A 17,112-nucleotide genomic window follows, 5' to 3' on the forward strand; every position below is an offset into this window, starting at 1 on the left:
CATTTGCATTAGATTTCATATAAAATTTTCACCCACTCCAATCTCTTGGAAAGAAACCTACATACGTTTTTTTCCGTTCACAATCAAATGCATTTGGATACTGTAATACTATTCAAGATGGCATGAAACTTGAGGCCTCTTTGATTCAAAAGATTTCAAAGGAATTTTGGAGGATTCTAGTCCTCGCACAAAATGGCCTGGTATCTCTGTGCTTGTCGTGAGCCTAACAATTTCCTATATGCTAGAGTTTCACTAAATGCAGGGACACCCAGCGCAAAGTTTCGCTAAATGAGTAAAATCTGGCACAAATTTCAATAAATGGAATAAGCGGGAGGGCTTTATGTTAGTAGGGGGTAAAAAATTAAATTCACTCTTATTTCACACGCATGGATATAGTCTGGTGGCGCTTTCATCATTTGCATTATTTTCTTTCAACAAATGGTATCATTCTCTCAAGTAAAAATATACGAGGTCACTATCGTCCATACATATAGAGTAGATTCAGTCTGCGGTTATCGGAGTGAATAAAGGTAAATCTTGTTTGATCGGACAATTCTAACATATTTAGTTTGCTGATTGGTTAGGGTCTAGTAAAATGAGTAGTCTAAAGCCGCACCAAAAGAGGAAGAAAAATGAAGAGATGATCCCTATGAGTTTCTATTTAAGATTTGGATTATAAAGTCTATTTTGCCAAACATGCATGGCCATTCCGCACAGCTAATTTTGCATGTCAGTACATAGAATAAGTATAACCAAGTATGGATCCCAAACTAAGCCTTATATAAGCGCTTAATTAACCAACATTGTAAAACCGTATTGATATTTCATGTTTAATTTCTGTTCTTGCCCATATAAATCACAGCAGCAAATTAGTTCCATATTGCTATAACCAGTATCGTTCTGACGCTATGCAAGGTTGAAAAAACAAGATTTGAGTACATAGCCAACTGTTAAAACAACTAAAAAAATTACCCTCTGCAGCTATTAGAGCAGGCCAAATTATACAAAAGTGGAGAATTTGGTTTTGCCTTAGACTAGTCACAGTGGGAGCAACAAATGTGGTAACTAAAGTGCCAACTAAGCAATTTTGATGATGTGTCATGTTATTAACGAGGAGAGAGGTTTGTGGTAACTAGATATGTTATCATAACATCACACAAACCAAAACAAGATGAATCTACAACCTAATAAATGACACAATACATGACACCACATATATGTTATTACCCACTATGGAGGTACTTCCTCTATTCCAAAATACATCTCGTATAGATTTGTGCACTTGGATCAAGGCAGATCTTGTTTTTGGTGTCTGAACACTCATAGTGGGTTAATAATAAATGGATGTGAGTAGTTATTGGTCGGTTGCGGATATCAAGAGAAAAATGAGATGTATTATGAAACAAATGAAAAAAAATTATAGACGTTATATTGTGAAATGAAGAGAATAATAACTTGGACTAGTAACATGTACATGTTAGTACTAAGTTACTTCCCACTGTGACCGGCCTTAGCAACCTATCAAAATTTTACGGCGATCCAGTTGGGAAAGGGAACTTGTCAACAGTCATTGGAGGGCTTAGACAAGATAGTACAGCTTAAAGGTAATACAGTTTCCATGCAAGACGTGAGAAGTTGCAGCACAGTTCAGTAAAACTGGGATAAGAGTTGCAAAAAGAAAAGCAAAACTGGGATAAGACGACAGACCAAGCAAACCTGCGTTTCTATTCATTTTTCTCTGTACATATTGAACCAGCACTCAAGATTTGATTCTGGTTTACTCGCACAGTTCAACTGAGCATAACAAAAACATGCATGAAGAACGCCAACAGTCATTACCTTGTTTCGAATGCAATGTCAGCGTAGCAGACAAGTGGGCATGCATGATACCCACCCATGTCTCCACGAGAAAACACGCGAGAGAACTTTTATTTGAAGGCAGAGGGAGAGAGAAAGACTTGACCAAACAAGGTGAACAGGCGATGGCTTGGCATCTCCGTCTTCAAGGACAAAAGCTCAGAGCAAGTTCCAAAGCCAACAATGCCATCGCTGCCCTTCCCCAGAAATTGTGCAAAAGCGAAAGCTTCCACCTCCTTTTTCCCATTTACGGGCCGCCGGTCTGAAGCAAGCAGAGCTACTTTTACCAGAACTGTACTTGGGAGGATTCGCAAGGACGCGGTACAACAGCAGAAGGTGAGAATCTCGCAGTGCCAATTTCGGGCTTTGGCATCTTATGCTCTGCAATGTCCCCCTTTCCCCTCCTAGGCTCCTACTGCAGACTCATTAAATGGTCGATACAGTAGTATCACTGTCTCGCTGCCACAAGCTATATAGCCGTAGCCTTCTGTGACTCTACATATAATCACACGCACATAACTCTAAACAATGAACGGCCAAATACTGAGCACTGGAGTAGTGTCAGGCTGAAGCTGCAGAGGCCATGCATTTAAGAGTAGTGCAGGTGAAACAAATAGCTATAGAGAGGCAGAAGGCCTTTTTCCTTTTGGTGAGTATCATCAGGCCCGGCCTCTGAGCTAGCATCTCCTATCTGCAGCCAAAACTGTGGCTCTTCCAATGCACCGTACCATCATGTGGCTCTTCATAGGGGAAAGAGCTGTTGATCCATGGCGTAGACAGGCTATCCAGTTGCTTTCTTACATTAAAAACACAGTGTTCCAAACACATGCTTTAGACCCAGCTAGGGCTGGAAATTTTGACCAGGTTGAGAGCACCATCAATTCGATGGTTGTGACCGTGTAGGATTATCACGCACTACAGTACCAATGCACGGGAAGCTTTCAAAGTCCCCATCATCCATGGACTCGTGCTAGGATTTTGGATTTGTGGTGTTGCATTGCACACAGGTACATGCAGCCATGCATGTGAAAGATTGGCAGCAAAAAGTTTTTCAAGAAACATCATTCGACAGCACGATACAGCCAGAATAAAATAGGAACATTACAAATGGAAATGAACAAGAGGCAAAAGGAAAAGAAAAGGATTTGCTGTTGCCAGAAACAGAAAACATTGGATCATCTCACTGACCTTCAGCTTATTGCGAATTTGATCTTGCATGAATTCATCTTCATCTCCACCAAACCGTGCTTCAATTCTTGTCCCTTTAATAATGATGATCAGCTAGCTTCCTCAACATATTATAATCTCATGATCTCCAATAAATCTTCCTCCCGTATACCAAATCTTTGCGACGCATGCATGCATGACGCATACGACGTGCATATAGAACCAAGATCGAAAGGTCAATAATCCAATGAAAAATCCAGCATGCATGTTGCAGTTAAGCTCCGTAATCCTACACAGCTCTCAGTATTGGGATGGCAAAAGCTTCGAATCTCCGCCATTTTGGAACTTAATTTGTGACGCCTTCCTCATCATCTGATGAGTGTGGAAACCGTGCATTGCACTGCAAATTAAAGACATGGATCAGAACGGTGGCCTGACTCCTCCTGCTCCGCCGCCGCCGCCGCCCCAGCCGCCGAAGTTGTCCCCGGGAAGCTGGTAGTTCCCCACATTCCCAGCAAGGTTGTACAGCGACATGCCGCCGGCGGCATCGCCTCCGGTCACCCCAGAAGACTGCGACGCCGCCGGCTGCTGCCCGTGCGGCCCCGCGGACTGCGCCACCTGATCCTGCTGCGCTTCCGCTCCAGCCGCCGCGGCAGCGGCAGCGGCAGCCGCCTGATCCTCCTCTTCCCCTTCCAGCGGGAGCCGCTCGTAGACGGCGTTGGCGAAGGAAGCCGCCATGAGGACGACGGGGCCCGCGGCCACGAGGGACCCCACCACGCTCCCGCCGATGACCTGGCCCTGCCCGCCGGAGAGGAACACGGTGAGCCCGCTGGCGCCCGGCGGGGCCGGCGGCGGGAGCACCGTGCCGGTGAGCGACAGGATCTCGAACCGGCCACGGAGCGTGGCCACCACGCTGCCAGGCGGGGAGGCGCCGGGCTGACGGAGCGCCACGTTGACGACGGCGCCCCCGCCGCTGAGCACGCAGACGCCGCGGCCCCGGCGGCGCGCGTACTCGGCGACGCAGTCGACGATGTCGGCACCCGCGGCGACCTCGAGGACGTGCGAGTGGAGCGCGTTGGGGCTGTCGCGGGTCACGATGATAGGTGGCTTGGGCTTGTTCTTGGACCCCGCGGGCCGGCCCCGCGGGCGCCGCGTCGGCCCGCCCGACCCGCCGCTGCCGTCCGGGGCCATGGCCGACGAGGACGGCTGGTCACCGCTCCCGCCGCCGGCGTCGGCCGCGGCATCGCCTCCGGCCGGGCTGTTGTTGTTGTCGGGGGAGGTCAGCTTGGAGTGCTCCATCTTGACGTGGGAGGTGGGCGACAGCGGGGATGGCTGCTGCTGCTGCTGCTGCGGGCGGAGCAGGTGGTGGAAGTAGCGCGAGCTGCTGGCGCCGCCGGGGCTGCCGCCGCCCGGCCCCGGGTCCATCCCGGCCATGGCCGCGTCATCTGGCCGCTCCCACCACTTGCCGGCCGCCAGCTTCTCCGTCGATCGGTCGCCCTCCCCTCACTTGGTCTCTTCGATCAGCCGCCGCCGCCGCCACGCCTGCAGCCTGGACACACACAGATTAAAAAGCAGCTTTCCCACCAATTTGCATGCCCACGGTGGAGCTGGAGCACACAACTAACTAGCTAGGAAACCGAAGCCAAACAGCTAGCGAGCGAATGGGAGATGGTTCGGAGCTTTTTGTAGCTAGCTTCCTGCGTGCGCGGCGGCCGGCGTGATCTTGACGAGTAAAGGAAGCTCTGGGCACAGCACGCGCGCTGGCTCTAGGCACTAGCAATGATGCACTAGCTAGCTCGCTAGCCGGGTAAAGCTCACTTCAGCTACTAGCTCTAGCTGCTTGTTCCTTACCTCGAGCGCAAGCTTCTCGATCCGGCCGGCGCTTTGCAGCAGAAGCCTCTCCCTTCACCGACGCCTGCTCTCGCGCCCAAGATCGAAACCTGGCCCCGTGACCCGCGGCACCGAGCTAGCTACCGAGAGAAGTATGGACGGGGATCCAGAAGAGGCTGGACGTGCGTGGGCGTGGAGAGGAGAGGAGAGGAGATGGGAGGGGGACGACGAGGGATGGGATGGCGCTGCTGATAAGGTCGGGACGCCTCTCTCTATCTGGCCTGGAGTACTCTCTCGCTATCGTCTGTCTATGTACGCTTAATTCAGTCTTCCGATTCCAATAATCCCCACCAACTCCGGTTTTACTCCATCGGCCAGGGGACGGAAGCTGGAGTGGCACCCCGCGCGATCCCAAAGCGACGCGCGCGCGGACGGAGGCAGGCGTGGACTCGTTTGTCGTGTTAGTTGAACCGGCGGGGCTGGGCCGGGCCGGGCCTGTGCGCCGAGAGCGCGCGCAGGCGGACACGTAGGTGCCGCGCGGCGCCCGTCTCGTAGGCGGAGCATGCAGTGCAGGAGAGGCGCCTCGATCAGTAGTAGTAGTACGGGACAGTAGGCAGACAAGGCTAGATGAAGGTTTTTGTCGATGAAAAGAGAGAGAACGATGCTAGATAAAGGCCGGTTTACTGTGCCGGTGATCCAAGCTAGCAGAGCAAAGAGACGACAACGCGCTGCATCCACCTGCTCGATTTAAAATGAAATTTTCAGTACGAGTAGTTACTTTGTTTTGACTCGTCATGGTAGTATCATCAGTTATCTATGCCCCCACACGAATGTTACGGAAAGGAGTACGGTATGCATTTCCTGGTGAGGGGTCCATCGGTGACACGTAAAATTACTACTCCCTCCGTCCGGGTTTGTTAGGCCGATTTGCAAATTCCCGTTAACCAAGGTAGTGCGGAGATCAAGGGGACGATCGGGAGAGAAAGGAATGCCTCCTCCTCGTTTCTCGCTTCAGTAACTGCTCCGGATCTTTTTCCTTGACTACTCGGCGTTGTTTTAGGCAACTACTCCACCGATTGCTAATCACTGCCGTTGTTTCCATGTTTTCGCGCATGCAACATATCTTGGCCGTAGATTGATATGTCACGCGGATCGTGGCCGAAGCCGAGCAGATTTGGACGCGAAATTTTGAAGGAAATTCGATTTGATCGCGCCATATTTTCGGCAAGTGATATGGGCACCATATTTTCGGCAATTTGCTTCGCGCGCTGTCCGTGCCAGTTTAGAAACAATTCAAATTGCCTATAAAAGCAGTCCGGCAATCCCTGTAATCTTGCAAGCTTTCTCTATTCTTCCTCTCCTGCCAATTCTGCTCGATGAGACCATTCGATTTAAATCTTCCATCGGAATCAGATGAACTCTCTGTAGTGAGAGGTGCTGGCCATGGCGACGTTGAGGAGGGCAGTGGCGTCATCCTTGGTGCAGCTATGGGACGCGGCCATCTCGGTCTTGCAGGCCGCAGTCACCGTGAGGGCGGTATGGGTAGGGGCAATGCCGACCCCGGCGCTGGCCGCGGTCGCACCGTGTCTCGAACGCCTGGTCAGCGCCGGCAACACGGTGGAGGTCGGGGGATCGACGTCGAGGGCGGTCAAGGTCGCGGTCGCGGCGTGTCTCGAGCGCCTGCTCAGCGCCGGCAACATGGTGGAGGTCGGGGCATAGACGTCGAGGGCGGTCGAGGTCGCGGTCGCGGTCGCGACGGCTCCTTAGAGTCTCAGCAGCGACGGCTCGGCCTAGCTGGAGGGGTTAGCGTTGGACGTGGACGTGGCCACGGCCACGGCACAGCCGGCGGCTCCACGTCGTCGAGAGCAGCAAGCTTAAGCCGCGCCCCGTCGTCCACAGCAGCTGGCGGCGCCCCGTCGTCGGATCAGAGTGAGTTTACCCAATTCTCCCATTAGTATATTTCGAGTAGATGAATTGGTGATTTGTTTCAGTAGATTGACTACATGATTATTCGAGTTACATGCGTGATTTTTCATGCAGGAGATTTGGGGGCAACCGGGCCAACCGGACTGGATCTAAGTATGTTACTGCATCCATGCAAATTTTAGCTAAATTTGATCGTATACACATCAGTATTTTAGCTATAATGTGCTACTCGTTGGATTATGACTCTCAATACTATATGTGCACACATTCATGTTTATTTCATTAATTCTCAGCCATCAAATCAGTAAACTTGAGTTCATTTGAATGTACATATTCAATTTTTTTACTCCACTAACACACTGCTTAATTCTTTTAACAGATCAAATTGGTAGGATAAGAGAACATTATGATGACGATGAGAAACGTGCCTTGTATGGCATGATGCTAGCCTTGAATGGAGGACGTCGCAACCTGAAACATGGAGTCACCAAAACTGTATCGCGTAACACAGGTGTGGCGCCTAGGTGCCTTACGCGCATATGGGACAATGCCAGAAAGGGAGGAGGAATTCATGCTGTGGTTAACAAGAGAAAGAAAAGATGCGGTAGAAAGAAGATCCACATCGATACAGCAGCTATGGAGGCTATTCCGATTAAAGATCGGACAACGTTGAGAGATCTGGCCGATAAATTGTTCATGACGAAGACCACTGTTTGGAAGAGACTGAAAGAGGGTGAATTTCGGCGCCACTCTAGCGACATGAAGCCCACACTTACGGAAGACAACTTGAAGGCACGTGTGGCTTACGCATTGAGTAACTTGGAGCCAGCTAGTTTGCCACATGATCCAACATTCAAACCAGCGTTCAATGTAGTGCACATCGATGAGAAGTGGTACTATCGTACGAAGACTAGACTGAAATGCTACTTGGGACCTAATGAACCCATTCCCATTCGGCATTGCAAGAACAAGGGATGGATAGAGAAGTTCATGTTTCTCACTGCTGTCTCAAGACCTAGATTCAACAGTGCGGGTGAAATGATTTTTGATGGAAAGGTTGGCGTTTGGCCTTTTGTTGAGTTAGTTCCTGCTCAGAGAAGTAGCAAGAGAAGGGGGAAAGGTACACTCGAGATCAAGTCATGCCCAGTGGATCAGTCTAAAAGCCGCGAGTTCCTTATAACTAAAGTAATTCCGGCTATCAAGGAGAAGTGGCCGCAAGAAGATCGTCATGGCACCATTTTTATCCAGCAAGATAATGCGAAGACGCATGTTCGGATCGATGACCAAGAGGTCAATGAGGCTGCAACATCAGGTGGCTGGGACATTAGGATAGTTTTTCAGCCAACGAATTCACCGGATACAAATGTTCTTGATCTTGGCTATTTTGCAGCTATTCAAGCATTGTTCCAAAAGAAGATGCCGACTACTGTAGATGAAATGATTTCCAAAGTCGAGGAAGCATTCGCTGAGTATCCTGCCGAACGCTCAAACAGAATATTTCTTACTCATCAATCATGCATGCGAGAGATCATACGACAGAAAGGAACAATACACTACAGCGTGCCTCATTTGAAGAAAAAGGCAATGCAACGTAGAGGTGCACTCCCAGTAGTATATTCATGTGAGCGTGAGTTTGTTGATGCTGCCATAGCATATCTTCGCACGGGTGCGTGAGTTGTAATGGAATCATGAAAACCTCATTGTCCATGGGGCAGTTATCTTTTGTTTTCAACATCATTGTACTCTTTGTTCAGTTACGTTTGTTCGCAGTTTTTCTAATAAATCCACTCAAACTCCAAAGTGCTCTAGAAATCAACAATTTGCCACAAGTAATCCAACTTCACAGAACAAAGTTTGACAGCATAATTGAAACATAAAATCTGAAAGCAAGCTGATTCTTGGCCATGTTGATGCTCAATCAAGATAGTTTCATAGCAATAGAGTTCACATTCCTAATTTCTTTTTACCTGGAAGCAAGCTGATTCTCGGCAGCCTGCAATGCTGATGCTGAATCAACATCTTGGCCACAGCAGCCCGCCTTCTCCGTTGCACGGGCAGCCATGGACACCACGCCGCCGGCATCAGTAGCCACTAGAGCCCTGTCGTCTGCCCCCACTATGCAAGGGAGCACAGCATCCCGAGCCTCTTCGTCTCCCCCTGGCCGACGACGAGCACAGCATCCAGAGCAGCCTCGTCTACCTCCTGGACGACTGTGAGCACAGCAACCGGAGCAGCCTCGTCTGCCTCCTGGCTGACAGCAAGCACAGCAACCGGAACAGCCTCGTCTACCCTACCGTCGCCGGCGTGTGCAGCCACCGGAGGCGCTGATTCTGCCTCATCGTCTACCCCGGCCCCGTCGACGGTGTGAGCAGCAGAATTCACGGTGGAGTTCATGTCTATTGTCTCTGCATCATAGTCAATCTCGTCTACCCCGCCGCTCGCGTCCGATCCTGCCTCCGACTCCGTCCACTCTTCTAATCCAGGGAGAGAACTTGAAGATGACGACATGGCTGCCGCCGGCGACCTACGCGGGAGATGCCGAGCCGTGGGAAGAAGCAGCAGCGGGGAGATTGCAAGCCGGGGAAGAGAAGGGGAGAGAGGCGGCGGAGAGCGAGGCAGGAAGAAGAAGAAGCAGCGAGCCGAGTCTGTCTTCAAGCAGAGAGAAGAGAAGAGAGGCGGCGGAGATAAACAGGAAGAAGAAGCAGCGAGCCGCGTGGGGGAGAGGTGAGGAAGAAAGAGCGGGCAGAAGCCACGAGGAGAGAAACGCTTCGGGACGAGAGTTTTGCGACCGCATTAATCGCGAGCAGTTGCCGCGTGGAGCTTTGCTCGGATCGGGGACTGTGGAGAACGGCCTTACAAATGCGAATTCAATTTCGGAGGAAATCGGCCTAACAAACCCGGACGGAGGGAGTAAACAACAGGCCGGGGAAATTAACTACTCCTACTCTTCGACTCCTGGTGGAGTTTTCTTTTCCAGTTTGCTGTGGCCAAGCTTTTTCTCCGAGGAGCCCGAGGATACCAGCCTTTGGCACTTTGCTCATGCCTTCCATTTTTTTTCTGTAAACGGGTCGTGGTCGTGTGACGCATGCGCCAGCGAACAAATTTGAATGACTGCGCCCTGATTGGCTGGATATTCGTATACTGATCGAGATGGTGGCGACAAATCAGGGCCAAGCACATGAAAACGGTGCACGTCAAATGCGGGCATAAAGAAATGGACACAACATGTTGAATCCGAGGTGAGCCTTTCCGGAGGGTTCTTTTTTTCAGTCTCTTTACTTCCCTCTCGCCGGGCGGATGGCACTACTTCGAAGATGATTGTGACACCTACCAACTGTTCATATTATACTCCACTACGTGGAGATACTGATTCGACCGAAATTATGGAACAATAATTGTCTTGTGATTGAAAGGATATGTTACCACCCTGAAAACGGAAAACTGTATTTCTGTCCCAATACCGAAATTCTTGGTGGATCAAGTGTTGAAACTGTACATATTTGCCTCTTTGCACCATGGAAAGCGTTTATGATGATGTCGGAGATCTGTTTCACACACAAGATAACTTGGCAAGGAAAAAAAGGCAAGGAAATAAAAACGTAAAAGAAACATATAGGTGAACCATAAAATGAGTACAAATCGAATTATCATGGAAAAAGGTGCCGCTTGCTAAAACCTCAACAATTTATTAAAAAACAAATCAATAGCTCTCGGCGAATATTCATGTTTTTTTTCTGAAATTCCCTGTTAATTATTGTCTAGGTATTTGATTTATTCAAAAACAAATCACAAGCTCTCGGCGAATATTCATGTTCTCTGAGATTCCATATTATTTTCTAGGCATTCTTAATATCTTTTATTTTTTTTGAGAATTTTCTTTTTTTCTTATAAATCTTCTTTTTTAAGCTATTTTCTCAATTTCCTAAATATATCGATATATTTATTTTCTATCTTTAGTTGAGTTTTGAAAGAAAAAATATGTTTTTTCCTCTTTTGTTTCACTAAAATTTCTAAATTTTTGTCAGCTTACAAGTGTAATATCTTATGAAAATTCACCGTTACAAAACCCAATTTTAATTGAACAAAAGTTTGGTGTTAAGAGTATTTTAAAATCAAACAAATTACATACTATTTTCGACTTCTTGGGTAATAATCAGTAACAGTGTAGACGAAGGTCTCAGCGACATTCGGTTGGACAAGGCAACATTGCACGAGGAGAAAAAGAGTGCCTATGGTGTTCTAGATTGTTGGATTAGTCTGATGGCTATAAATATTTATTGTTGCATAAAAAGGAAGACGTCAAATGTTAAGAAGGTAATATTTTTTTTAGACGGAGGGATTATACCTATGTTAAGAACATAGTTTAAGATAGTGCTTTTTTCATCCAAAATAAAAAAAAACATGTAAAGTTATTGCGAAAGGTTGACCAATATTTTACTAGTATAACTCACGAGCTGGCTCATTAAGCTTGTTATGAAAATGAAATGCATGATCTACTCCCTCAGTCCCATATTAAGTGACTCAAATTTGCCCAAATATGAATGTATCTATGCCTAAAAAGCATCTAGATACATGTGATAGAAAGTCACTTAATATGTGACGGAGGGAGTATAAATCTGACTCGATGTCTATACGATTCGGTTGTCTGAGTGTGGATAGTGTGTGTCAAGTTAGATCAAGTAAATAGACAAGCGACGAGCGCAAGTACGAGGGAGGCAAGGACGGCATTGGACTCTTGGACCCTTTTAATGATGCCGAGGGTTAAATCTGACCGAGTTAATCGAGTTAAACGAATAGCTCGTTACTCGGCTCACTAAACTCGTTTCATCCAAAATCAATCTCGACTCGTTAAATGTTGAGTTTGTGCCGAACCAAGCCACCAAGCCAAGTAAGGAGTTACTCCTTTTTGCAGGAAGTAAGGAGTTACTCGTTTCGGTAAGTGTCGGAGCACGAGTCTCCGGCACCGGGGAGGTCGAGCACCCCCTTTTTGGTTCGGTGGAGGGCGAGGCGATTGCTCCGGCGATCATCGGCGTTACGAGAGACACAAAGTGTCGACACGTGAATTTACCCAGGTTTGGGGTACCCGGAGGTGTAACACCCTACGTCCTACTTGGAGTTGTAATCACGAATATGTGTGTGGATTACAGGGGCCCCGAGGGTTCCCGGGGAGCTACTTGCTCTCCTTAGAGAGTTTTCTGCCTATGGGAGTGATACTCCTTGCTACTACTGGCTGTGACTCTTACTAGAGTTAAAACAGAATCGAACGGAACCCTTTGACCGGTCGCATTGGTCCTTCTTTTATAGCCAAAGGGATACCACAGGTGCCGATGCATGCAGCGCGACACGTCTCCTATACGCGTGTCACCGCCACAAGAATTACACTGCCGTTGATCCACGCTGAGCGCCATGCAGCGCCCAGGCCACTGTACACGGTAGAAAAAAGGGAATTGTAGAGGTAGGAGTCGTAGCCTTGCTGAGCAAGACTAGCCATGTTGATGTGACTCCTGTCGGTGCATTAAATGCACTGTGTCCGCCGTTTTGTCCTGTCTTCACTGTTCGGCGGGTCCCGCCTGCATGCCCGAACGCGGGTTGCTGGGAGCCCCTTCCTAGCCAGCGCACCCGGCTAGTCAAGTACCGTCTCCTTGGAGCCGTCCTGGGGCAGGCTTTCCGGGCCTATCGTTTCCGGGAGGCCGTCCACGCGTTCCGCATCAGTGGGACCCGTGGGCCACTGATACGACCAGAGCAAGGATTTCACATTTAATTTCCAGCGCTTGGAAATGTTATCTTGTTAATCATCGATCAGCTTCCGTACGACGACGCCTTTACGAGAAGCACGGCACGCGAGTTATAAACACGTCCTCGAGCCAGGGCGCCTGTTGCTGCTTCCGGCCTCCGGGGGCTGTTGTTGTGTGTGCACGCATCGATCGATCAATCAACCGATCGGGCCGCCACGTGCGGTCAAAGGGGCCGAGCGCGAGCGGTCAAATTCCGGGCGGGTGCATGCATGCATGGGGGCCGTGGGCAGCTGTCAGACACGTGGTGGTGCGCGGGCCAACGGCGCCCATCACATCCCATTCCGGGGAGAGCCACCACCAGTCCCGGCCACAGTGACGTGGAGTTAAGCCCATCTCGATGCGTCGTCTCGGCCACCACCACCACCATCGATCATCGGTTGGTTGATCCTTAGCTAGCTGTACCGCGCTTATCAAGCTAGCTAGAGAGGCCGGTCCGGTCGGCCTTCCTTCCCTTGGAATCTTTCTCTTTCTCTTTGTCATGGCGATCGATCGGCCGTGCATCCGTAGCTTGCACCGCATGCATGGCGTCTCCCACGGTCTCTAGACACCGATCTCTACGCTTCCTCGATCCCATGCCCCCATGTTCCATTCTATCGTCTATCGCTGCACACGCATGGCCCCTGGCCTGCTGCGACGCGATCGACGCACGCCACCATCATCGGCTCCACGGCCGCGCATTGACGCCGATCGATCGGCCCTCTGATACATGCCTGCACGCGCGCGCTGTACGTGCACAGCACAGGGGCCTACTACTGTCTACTGTCTAGCTGCACGCACAGGCGTACAGCTACTACTCAGCCCAGCGATTAGGATAGCAGTCGACGTCCGATGAGGACTAGCTAGTCTGCCAACAACGAGCAATACAGGACAGAGACCAGTTCATTAATACAGGGAAAGTCGTACAGCGACGTTTCGGTCCGCTTTGTGTTTGCTCTGCCTAATTGATTTGGTTCATCTTCGGTAATTGAAGCGGGATAATGATGGGAGATCACTTGAATTGATGCATCATCCTAGCAGCGGTTGTTGATTTGCACATGTAGCTAGGCAGCTCCAGTGCATATGCATGCATGACCATGACCTCATGATCTTGATTTACAGTATGCTCCTTCCTTTCGTCCTAAATTCTTGATTCAAATTTGTCCAAATATGGATGTATCTATTCTTAACAAACGTTTAGATACATGTAATATTTCGATAATAATTTAGAATCGGAGGGAGCACTGTTGCTTAAAAGTTTACATGATCGGTACTCTCACGTACCGTACAAAAATACACACGGTATAGTCTGCCGGAAATAAACGCTTATGTAACCTAGCAACTAGAGGGGCATGCAAGAGACGACTGGACTGAGAAGATCGATCAAGGTTTGGAGATGGAGGACAAATTAAAGCGTACGTAGAGTGGTCGATGATGTCGAACTCCGGTGAGCTTTAAAATACTGACCAGCTAGCTGTGTGCGGGAGAAATAACGCTGATATAATAACCATAGCTAGCTGACGCCTGACGGCCGGTATTGGTTTCCCCAACTAAACCGCATTGTTTATGCGTTCAAGCTTAGGCTTAACTTATCTTGTGAGTACTATAGTATCGGAAGTTGAGCTAGATGCCCGGAGAGGCGCCACCTCGGCTACGCGTACACTTGTACTACGACCTTCGACGTCACGCCTTGCGTGCATGGCGACAAAGAACGGCCTATTTTTCCTTCTGAAACTAGGACAAAGAACGGCCTTTTTCTTCTTCTGAAACTAGGACAAAGAACGGCCTTTTTCTTCTTCTGAAACTAGGACAAAGAACGGCCTTACATGCCAGCATGACCTAATTCTGAACAGCGCAGCTAAGCATGCATTCAATGGAAACCTTTTTTCACTTAATTCATCTTCTAGTTTAGGATCGGAGGGAGTACAGTATGAAGTCATATACTCGTACTAGCTAGAGACATGTACTTAAGTTTGCATCAATGCGCGACCAACCGCTCGATTGCATTATTGATAATTGTGAATTATCCTTGTTCGAACGAACAATAAAGTGACTGAATAATTAATTGCTCTGTCCAGGTTATACATAGACAAACAGGCATGACATAAACAGCTAGCTATAGGTATACAAATTAGGTCAAATATACATATTTAATCTCAACATACGGAGTATAAAAAAAAACTTGAACAACGGCCGAAATAGTAAACTCAGCTTGGTAAGTCAGACACTCTGCAACTAATATTCCAACTTTTCTTATGTGGGGATTCCAACTTCATTTACAGCATGTAGTATAAAATTGTACTAGTCGATAGATCGTGCTCCGAACAGTCCAAATTAATCTGCACCCCGACTTGATCATAGTTTTAATTATTTCTTCCCTGACCTGTTTGGATATTGCTCTTAATTGTCAAGTCTTGCTTTAATCGATCAGGACCAAAATCACAGCTGATCAAGGGCACTATTCTTTACAGCCTGCAGTTTTTTTCTTTCCGGAACGACGCAAACAGCCTGCAGTTTAAGCAGATTAATTAACCTAGAGTGTAGTGCTGCACGCCTAGCTAGCCTGTAGGCCAGCGCCAGTTTAATGGCTTAAAACATCAAGAAAGCCTGTCATGGTGGCGGTTAGCCAGAAAAAGGCACTCAGTATACACATAATCCTCCTTTAATTAAAAAGTTGAAACTTAGCTTTTGTTCATCTTTTTTTCCTTCAACATCCGATTCCTTCGTACGTGCGTGCGTGCATGATAGATCGAACTGCACGCGAGCTGGTGATTGAACTGTGCAAAGGTTAGAAGTAAAATAGTCTACCGTACCACTGACACCATGGACTGGATCATTTTGGGAAAGGGAGCAGCATCTGTTCTGGGAATTACTGATCTCCTGCTATAGTAAAAAGATAGGATCGATCCCCCCGATCGAATGACATATCCTTATTCTCGCAAAACTTCAGGTTTTGTTAATCAGAACTAATCCAAATTTTAAGCACCGAAATGCAGTGATCAAAGGAGCTAGCTGATAGCTAGACCGACGGGAAGGCCACGATGCGATTAATTAATACATCTTTTACACTAATCATGCTTGTGAAGCTAGCTATGGCATCCTATGGCCGGCCGGCCGGCTACTTAAAAATGAAGGGCGGGCTAAAGACTGATTAAAGTAGCGTTGCATGCAAGTGGGGGGAAGGGATTAGATTAATTAGATTAGATTAGATCAGAGGTTGGATTATTAAGATAATCCCTAGCGGCGCGCTGTCTCATCGCGGGGCATGTGCTAGCTTCCCTGCTTGTCGCGTTGCGTCATTGAACCCCCGTCGCTCTCCCCCTGCCCTGTCGATCCATTGATCCACCCTAGATTAGCTAGCTAATAATCATTATCTTTTTCTTTTCATTATCAAGGCGTCTGACTTTAGTGCTCGATTGTTAATGACCCTCCCTTAAGCAGCCTAGCTCTAGCTTAGCTTGTGTATAGTACAACTTTACTTGATTGGACTCGAAATGAAGTTGATGCGCCAAGTTGCCAACCGGCCGGCCAGTCTTAATCTGCGGCCACCTAATCCGGGCTAGATACATGCAACTTAAATCAATGGCCAGCGCATCTTTCCTTGTCATTTCATGGAGTTTAATTATGTCCCCCATTGGACATGTCCCGATCTAGAACTAGTACGAGGGACCTCCATATATGGATCTAATTCAGCAAGCCAGTTCTTCCTCTTCTCGGCATGCAACAGTATTAACTTTCTCCTTCATCCATCCATCCAGTACGCATGAGGCCCATCATATCAATGCATGAATGTACTTAATTATTGAGTCCTGATTACCATTGAGCTGAACCGACATGGAAATCAGGTACCAGGGAGTACATAATTTGCCTGTTCCAGGAGTATCTTCAGTACTCGTGATCTTATATTTTAGTCAAACGAATCGCGAAGGATATGCTAAAGTAAACACATGGAAGCATGCAATGATGCGGGGTGTTAAGGCGCTTGGCCAGGAGGGACACTTGTCGATCAAAGAGAGAAGGGACGAACAGTTCATACACTTGGGTCTTTCTGCTGCTGAAGGTCGGGAGCCGATGAAACAGTGGCTTGCACCAGCAGCAGCTCGGGGGCACGTGGGAGAGTCGGGCCCTCGCAACAGAGGCGAGCTGGGTGGGCCGGCCGGCTGAGGAGGGTGATGTCACGTCGCTTTGCATCGCATCTGTGATGGGCCGGCGCCGGCTGGGGCTGGCGGGCCCCATGGGCCGCGAGCCCACGTGACCGTGCAGGCCATGATTGGCCGCCCCCCCCCCCCCCGCCGTCGCGTCAGGAGGGAGGGGGAAGAAGGGGATCGGTGCGTGTACTTGGCCGCCGCCGTCGGCATCAGTGGATCGCGCAGGCGTGTGCTTGTCCTTGTAGAGTAAGTACGCTGATGATCGAAAGGACGACTCTTGATGTCGCTCGTGCATCGCGGTCGCCGGCTCTGCCCCCCGCCCTTAGAAGCGCGGCGGCGGCTGGCCTGGGGATTATTTTCCTCGGCCTGATGGTTTATAGCAGCCCAGATATTCTTGGGCTCAGGCCAGTAGC

The 17,112-nt window shown here is 48.8% G+C and overlaps 2 protein-coding genes across 2 annotated transcripts; one reads left to right on the forward strand and one right to left on the reverse strand.

The window, feature by feature from the left end:
- Positions 1 to 2,865: 2,865 nt before the first annotated feature.
- LOC100832651 (AT-hook motif nuclear-localized protein 25) lies at positions 2,866 to 5,152 on the reverse strand. The gene is made up of 2 exons (XM_003570177.4): positions 4,876 to 5,152; positions 2,866 to 4,573 (listed from the first exon to the last, which is right to left on the reverse strand). Exon 2 carries the CDS (start codon positions 4,456 to 4,458, stop codon positions 3,445 to 3,447), a length of 1,014 nt encoding a protein of 337 aa, XP_003570225.1. The 5' UTR covers positions 4,459 to 4,573; positions 4,876 to 5,152; the 3' UTR covers positions 2,866 to 3,444.
- Positions 5,153 to 7,416: 2,264 nt separating this feature from the next.
- Positions 7,417 to 8,454, forward strand: LOC100842659. The gene has a single exon (XM_010238550.1). It carries the CDS (start codon positions 7,417 to 7,419, stop codon positions 8,452 to 8,454), a length of 1,038 nt encoding a protein of 345 aa, XP_010236852.1.
- The last annotated feature ends 8,658 nt before the right edge of the window (positions 8,455 to 17,112 follow it).

This window comes from Brachypodium distachyon, chromosome 3 (assembly GCF_000005505.3).
Source record: "Brachypodium distachyon strain Bd21 chromosome 3, Brachypodium_distachyon_v3.0, whole genome shotgun sequence".
In the NCBI taxonomy this organism is placed as follows: domain Eukaryota; kingdom Viridiplantae; phylum Streptophyta; class Magnoliopsida; order Poales; family Poaceae; genus Brachypodium; species Brachypodium distachyon.

Excerpts from the sequence above, each read along its gene's own strand:
- LOC100832651 (XM_003570177.4), bottom strand. The coding sequence starts at position 4,458 with ATGGCCGGGATGGACCCGGGGCCGGGCGGCGGCAGCCCCGGCGGCGCC.
- LOC100842659 (XM_010238550.1), top strand. The coding sequence starts at position 7,417 with ATGGAGGCTATTCCGATTAAAGATCGGACAACGTTGAGAGATCTGGCC.